General features: G+C 33.5%; 1 protein-coding gene across 5 annotated transcripts in view; it reads left to right on the forward strand.

The window, feature by feature from the left end:
• The window catches only part of LOC106458664 (protein TANC2-like), a 117121-nt gene that overhangs the window by 75844 nt on the left and 33177 nt on the right, over positions 1 to 8100 (forward strand). For 4 of the 5 annotated variants that reach the window (XM_013918194.2, XM_022384924.1, XM_022384923.1 and 1 more), the window contains exons 4-6: positions 4169 to 4276; positions 5014 to 5079; positions 5838 to 6077. In XM_013918194.2, the coding sequence (XP_013773648.1) occupies positions 4169 to 4276; positions 5014 to 5079; positions 5838 to 6077 (414 nt within the window). The remainder of the gene's footprint in view (positions 1 to 4168; positions 4277 to 5013; positions 5080 to 5837; positions 6078 to 8100) is intronic. The other variant, XM_022384921.1, reaches the window with a different exon arrangement.

An 8100-nucleotide genomic window follows, 5' to 3' on the forward strand; every position in this document is an offset into this window, starting at 1 on the left:
GTATATATATATATATATATGTGTGTGTGTGTGTGTGTGTGTGTGTGTGTGTGTGTGTGTGTGTGTAACAAAGTATTGCAGAATCTATCACCATTTTTTGCTTTCACTTTTTTAGCTTATTAGCTTTTTTGGAGAGGGGGTTGAATGAACTTTCGTGACCTCTGCTTTTACAATGGCTTTTCATACAAGGCTTTGTGTGTATGTACAGAATTTGTGCGTGTGTTTTAATGATTTTCTAAGTTCTGTATAATTTCTGTTTCTTAAGTTATAATCAAAGTAGCAAAATATTGATTTATTTGTCTTTGGTTTGAAAATTCTATCAAACTTGACCGAAGATTTGACAGTGACGAGTCTCCTACCTTAATATTGTACTTGGTCCCGCAGCTCTTTCAGAAACCAAAAATTAGCTCCATTTGATATGAGTAAGAACCCCCCCCCCTTAAAAACTAAAATTAGGTCACGTACTAAAGAACTACAATACATGTTGCTTGTTCAAGAGAATATAGTTCCTTCCGAGAATTCGGAAGATTTCCTTGATCTTGGAAGAGGTAGGTATGATTAACTTATCTTCTCCCTCAAACATAGCGCAATGGTTGTATCATTCGAAAAATTGGTACGTATGTCAGGCAGGCAAAATAAAATCAAAGGATAATACTCGTTTATTTCATTGGTGGTTTTTAACCAGACTTGTTGATACATCGCACGCCATCTGGAGTTCCTCTGTTATATCTTAGCAGTTCCTAGAACCTTATTTATTGTTGCTCAGAACGAAGAACGTCGCAGTGTTAAATCTATAAAGTTTTGCATTATTTTACTGGTTGTAATTGGGTACATTAGACATATTTTCATATCATCCGCATTTCGTTGAATGTCTTCAATAAGAAAGACGACTTCGGTATCGGAATAGAATTCCGAGAAATTACCGAAATATTCAAAAATTAAAGAGTTCTTTTAAATTTCAAAATAAATCCGTCTGTAGTTTTACCTTATCAAAAAAACTGAATACCTCGTTAACTTTTAATATTACTGTTTGTCACCAGTGGAATGCTTCGTAACAAAACTCTCTGTGGCTCTGGAAGCTGTCTGTTATTTTTCTTATACCTGTTCAAAGAACATATGATTAGGCATAGTAGGTTACATGCATTTTTAACACACAAATTTTTGTTTAGTTTTGTTTTGGATATTCGCGCAAAGCTTCACAATAGCTACCTGCAATAGTGGACCCAAATTTTGAATTGATACCCTAAACTGAAGGAATCTCATCATCAGCACCCACAGCAAACATGATTGCTTCTTCCGAGCTATCAGAAATTTTCTTTGATCTTGGAAAAGTTATCTTCTCCCTCAGCAGTGTGGCTGATGATAAATGCCACTTATGGTTCAAGTTGAAATGACAAGTTCAACTTGTAGTTTATTCGTAAATTCTCTATAATTTGGAAACATTTTCTCTAATATATATATATATATATATTTTTCAAATTTCTAATTCGTCTGAGTTTTTGGTGTCTTAGTGGGACTTGACTGTTATTTTTTCTAACGTTTTCACGGTCCCAAAGTGTGAAACACGACTTTGCGACAACGGGACGCGAAACGAGAACTCTAGGATCCACATTCTGGCACGTTAACCAGTAGCACACGCCTGACCCCATAAATTTTAGAAGCAAAATGTCACAATTAGTTAAGCAGAATAAGCTTCCATTTTAAAGCTAAACGGGATAATATGTATCTCAAAGCAAATAATTTAGTTTTAGGCTTAAGATAGAGGATCGCTGTATCATTCTATCTTGACTTGAAATATTTGATTATTACACACAAATATCCAGGTGCTTTTTATATATGATCACAGTTACATTGCATGTTTTTCTTTGTTCTAAGTTTTAACTGTAGAACGACTTCTGAATCGTTTCTAATGTACAGAGTGACGTTCGGTGTATACCGTGATACTTTCGTTTGTACCTTTGTACAGTATATAAATATATATAAAATATGTATTTAGGTCTTGATGTATGGGTCGTCAGTAAGAAGACCTTGAACTAAAATAATATAATAATTTATAACAGCAGGGTTGCTTAAACCCAATTACCTTTATAGTTCTAAACAGAAGGGAAAGGTCGTCGTCTGAGTTATTACAGCACATAAAAACTCTACTGTTAATAGTAATAATTATTATCATATATTTCTACTCTTATTAGAGACCTCAGCAGTTGGGTAATTGGACATGAAACTGTGTGAGGCAGGGTGGTACCATTTTCATATTAATTACTTTTCATATCTGTTAAGATATATCGTTGCTAACCTTCTCCCATAAGCCGAAGGAACTTTTTTTCCCCGTTGTTATTTTGCTTCAAAATTCAATTAATAGAGTACCTTGTCGGTCTACAAAGTATCCCAATAAAAAAAAAAATGTTAGCAACCTGGTAATTTGGTAGTTCTGTATTGTGTGCATATCAGTATATTAGAACAAGATAGACGCCATTATAAAATTTAAGACCATGATCCTGTGAGCAATTGACATAACTAGCACGTAACTATAAGAGTGGAAGCTAAGACTAAAATTAGAAAGATTTGTTTGTTGTTGTTGTTGTTTTTTTTTTTGCAGTGTGCCACTATCAGACTTATTAGTGAAACAAAATCATATAATTAGCTGACAGTCGTTAGGCAAGCGATGATGGTGCTCCATAAAGTTACTGTTCTGTGTCTTTCTTGTGGCTTTCCATTTTAAATCTGAAATTTATCGTTTATGACGAATTCGTGAAAAAATGGTCGTAGAATCGGGTTTTGTGAACTTGGTATTCTATACTTACCGTAGATGTAAAATTCGCGAAGAACAGTCACACCGTCACGTTTTACGAAATTCAGATTCCCAAACTTGTTGAATCAAGTTTTGTGGTAGTTGTTATAGAGAGCGCCACCAAAGAAACGAAACAAAAACATTTTTTTTTGTACATGTTAGATAGTGCATCGTCATTGTGAACTTCAATTCTGTGAGAAAAACACATTCAAGTTACAAACAAACAGACGGTTATAAATTTCGTTTCAACTTAATGTGCTACAGCATGATTGCAGTTTTACAAACTGTGGGGCGCGTAATGGTGGCTGAGAGGGGGATGGGGGACAGCCTTTTGACGGGTTAGCACAAAAATGACGAAAGAAAGAGAATAGTCGGAGATGACGATAACCTAACAAAAACTGTCACTTTGCTCTTAAAACATTTTTTTTTGTTTTTGTTGTTCTCGCATTTACTCACTTCTTACAAGCATTTACCATTTTATTATTTCAAAAATATTATTAAAAACAGATAAATAAAATATTGATTTGTTTTGTTATCACTTGCGAAAATTTTGCTAAGTTTGGGGGGTGGGTTCCGCTATTTAAATTTGAAAGCACTGACTTATTGCATTTGGTAGTTCCCGCAAATAAGTATTATTGAGAGTCTGTAAAGATTTATGCTAGTTTTATCTAGTAAAATTGAGCAGCAAAATCAATCCGACCCACATCGATCGGTCGTATTATGAAATCAAAGTATCGGGTATGGTGTAGCAGCAGTGTGGCTGATGATAAGAGCCACTTATGGTTCAAGTTGAAATGATAAGTTTATTTATAGTTTCTTCGTAATTTCTATATATATAATTTTTTCAAAGCAAATTTCCAATTCGTTTGAGTTTTTGATGTCAAAAGTTCATTAATACCATGAAGAAAATTAATTCAAAATTCCCCATAAATCTTAATACTGAGTAGAATAATTGAAGGACTTAATTCACCGTGTTGTTAAATGTTTTAAAACCTTCTCTAAAAGTCGATCACAAATACTAACGTTTTTTAACTCTCCAAGGGAATAACTTGTATTGGCTTTGAGTGTGATTAATTTCTATATAAAAAAAAAAAAGTTCAACTTTAAATAAAGTTTACTCCGAAATATTTTTAATTACTTCTTCAAAACTAACAAAGGGCTCAATATAACGTCTAATAATACTCAAGAAAGATTATACAACTGATTTAAACTCAAACATTTATTACTCAAAATCGTATAAATATTTCTTAATTTCAATCCACTTATAAATAATGAAATATTTTAACAGTTTATATGGTAGACATTTGCTAGATATTTTCATTAGAAAAAATAATAACGGTTTCAGTTTAGTGATGTGTATTTCGTTTTTACTTTTAGCTCCAACAAAATATCCACTTAGTCCCACGTCTTCCCGATTCTCTTGGCAACAGAGGCGCCACCTGCGGCCGAACACCGTTAGTATTGATAACCATAGCACGTTATCAGGTAATGTTGGAATAAAAAAAAAAAAAGGTTTTTATTTCATTTTATCTCACGCTTGATATTTTGTGAGTTGTTTATTATAAAGTTTTAAAAAGTTCGAAACGTGAACCATTATATCCGATGATTTAGGTCTGTTTCAATAAATGTAGCGCATTTAAAATGATTAATCAGTGATTATAAAACATATAAATATTCTGGCATGTCAACTTCAGGTCGAAATGAAAGCCAGTGCAACTTAGTTGAAAATAGCTATGGAACAACAACAACAACAAAAAAAAACATAAAATGATGCTTAAGGTGTCAGAGGGTAAAATGTTTGTTTTTGCATTACTTACATGTGAATTTAAAATGTTAATAATCCTAATAAAGTCTTCTTTTTAAAGGACTCTTAAGTGATATTACTTTCATTCTTCCATGTGGTTCGTAATATAACGTGATTGTTAAATATTTTAGTATCGGTTAAAATACCCCCCCCCCCAATGTCAAATGTTATGCGTAACTATATGCGATAATAATGTAACCATATGTAACCAATAATGTGATCATAATATTGGTAATTATTAAAAACATATTAAGTAAATGGAGAATTATTTCCCATTACATGTATTTTGGCATCAGTGGAGTAAAAGAAGCTCCTTCTTGTTGTCAAAATACCCCCCCCCTCCCTTTTCCTCCTCAATCTACAAAAGGTACACTTAATTATTTTTTTGCTGTTTTGAAGTGTGCAATATATTTCACAGATTGGGCAACAAATAGCCACTGGCCGCTGAACCTGATAAGAAAAATTCGCTCTCTTTGGACTATAGGTAACAACTGACGTGTTTTATCCACTATTTTGCATGTTGAAATGCACCGCTGTGTTCAAACTAAAGATAATAGTATAATAATATTCAGAAGTTAGTATGTTTGAAGTTAGACAAACGTTGCAGGCGTTATTCAGTTTCTTTGTGTTTGTGTGTAAGATATATAGGATATTAAAGTATACTTATAATGTAGATAGAGGAGGAGTGTGTTAAACCATTTAACTTACTTCGATCTGTTTGGTCGATATTTTTGGTGTCGTAGTAACAGTCTAGGAAAACGAAGACAGCAGCGTGCCCTTTTAGATATGTGCGTTCAAGAAAGTGTCTTCATATAAAGCATGAAATTGAATGATACTTTGATAGCCTAATGCACGTGCTTGGCAAATTAGACCTTTAGTGTTACTGGCTTAGCCATAATCTGTTTCATGTGAATATATTAGTGATATTAAACAACCCAATTAATACCAAAATAACATCGTTCCTTCTGGGCTTCAGAATGCTGGCACACCTCATTATAATCTTTATTTATATGCTGTTTTTTCCAATCTGATGAAAAGTAACATTGGCAGTCAGTAACATATTTACCGGACATCATGTCCATATCCCCCCCCCCCTTTTACCATGATGTCAGTGAAGCATGTGCTTTGTGCTATCAGACGTAGTGTTACTCTCTTGTGCATGCTTGTGGTGATGTATTTTTTAACTTTAAACTTTAGGTAGAGGAAAATTGATTTAAAACGTTTTGTTGGGTGGTTTTAAAGATGACGAACTTCCGCACCAAGTCATAAACGGAAGTGACGACATAACAAAAAATGATTTTTACACACGACTTGGATTGCTGTTGGGTGAGAACGCTCAAGCATCTCCAAGAAACACACCCCCACGACCTGGCTCCACCAATCCGAGTAGTCAGGAATCTTATGCGAGTATATCGTCATTGGCTAGTAGCGAAGCTAATTTGTCGGGATCCGCCAACACTAGTCCCTTATCTACACTTACAGGTAAGTTTTAAACCTCTGATGTTCCAGTCAGTGTTAAAGATAGAATATCGATTATCAACAATGATCATAAAAAAAATATGTAGGATGGAACACCAAGTTATAACTTCTCTTAATTTGTGTAAGGTAGTTCAAATTTCTTATTTTCTAATATATATAAAGCATTGGAAATCAATAGACCTAAACAGAAATCGCTCTTGACTGCAAATGTTATATTTTTGTTTCTGTTGCATTTCAGTCCCATCTTTTTCTTTTTTTTTTTTTCTGTAACAGGTCACTGCCTAGAAACTCTGTTGTTCATTTACTCTTTATTCATGGAAACCTTAACTTTAGCTTGTAAACACATTTTTTACATAAAAGAACAATTACTTTGTTAAATAATATATATACTATAAAAATTGTTGGGTTGATGATATTGAAAGACATCGGGGGTGGCGGGGAGGCTCTTCGAAATTTGACTTTCAAGCATAATATTGCTATGCTATCGGCGTAATTAGAGTAAAATTGAGAGGAATTTTTGATTAGGATAAATCATAATTTTGTGTGAACAACAACAACAAAAAAGCCTGACAGCTTTATTGTAGAATATTTATCGTAAATAAAAACACGCTTCATTTGGGTAAAATCTGTCTCAAATTAAATATCACGCAATCAAAACTAGGATTCTGTATATTTTTATTCTCGTACTTGTGGTTGTTTTCTATGCCCAAATTACTGACACGCAAATATATAAATATAAAATATTGGTTTTCCTTTAGAGGTTTTTAGTTGACTACAATATGCACATGATTCAGGCGGTAACTTAAAGTAGCTTAGCAACTAGCATTACGCTTTAAACAAGACCATTTATGGTAAGAAAATATTATTTACAACTTAACCAGTTCTCCCCCCCCCCCCTTTCCTCGTTAGGTATGAGACAACCTTGTAGCAGTGACTTGATCAGGCTGGCTATTAGTGACAATCATATCACGTGGTTTCAGGTTATACGTAAATTGATTATTATCAACTGCTGAAAACATTAAACCAGGTGGTATTCAGCAAATGAAAATAAAGTTAAACGTTGATCTGCGAAAAAATTAAAAATATGAGTTTTGGTGATATAGCACTATTTTTGTTACATGTTATGTTAATCATACATCGTCAATTTATATTTGTTTTTAGTAACTCGTTGAGTGAGTCAGCCAAGGTGAAAAGTTCTCACCCTGGGGAACCGTCGAATAGTTTGGTATAAATTAGGTAGTGTTCTAGGTTCCCCTAAAGGCTTGATAAGTTCGTGAATATTTTGTTTCTTAGTTTCTCTTCTGTAGCAAACCCAATGTGATTGCGTTTTTGTGGAATGAAGCACTCATTACCATTCTTCTAGATTCTGCCTAAGCCTTTTTTCTATGTAACAAGGTTTAAACTGCCTGACGAAGGGCTTCTGCCCAAAACGTTGCAAATATTAATATAGTATTTGTTATTGACGTGTGTTTTACCAACTTTGAACACGTTTTTCATCATTTTTCCACGTCTTGCGGTCTTTTCTACTGTAAAGAAAATAACTCATTCGTTTTACATTTTATCCATGATATCTGTGTCCATTTCCATTATTAGTAGGCCTTTGCTTAATTGAAAAAATACAATCAACAATACCCTACTGTTAATTGGGTTTTTAAGTTATTTTCAATCACCAGCAGAGTAACCTAAAATAATTTAGGTGTTCGAATAATGTCAGAGTTTGTTCATAAATCATTATTCATATTATAAGTTCTAACATTATTTAAACACTTAAATTATTTAAGGTTACTTTATTGGTGATTAATGGGATTTTAAAGTCTTTTTCAATGTTATATACAAATCACCGTTATTAAAGAACTAACAGCATCACTTTAGTTTGCCAGCCCAAGCAAGCCGTGCTGATGAGCCTCGAATTAGGCCGCGCATTTCATTTTACCTACCATCAGGCCCAAAGTTGGACAAAAAGTGCGACCTGGCTAACTAATGATTGAATATTTGCTGTAAAATTCTTATCAATGCTATAAGTGTA

The sequence above is a fragment of the Limulus polyphemus genome, unplaced genomic scaffold, assembly GCF_000517525.1.
Source record: "Limulus polyphemus unplaced genomic scaffold, Limulus_polyphemus-2.1.2 Scaffold498, whole genome shotgun sequence".
NCBI classification, from domain to species: domain Eukaryota; kingdom Metazoa; phylum Arthropoda; class Merostomata; order Xiphosura; family Limulidae; genus Limulus; species Limulus polyphemus.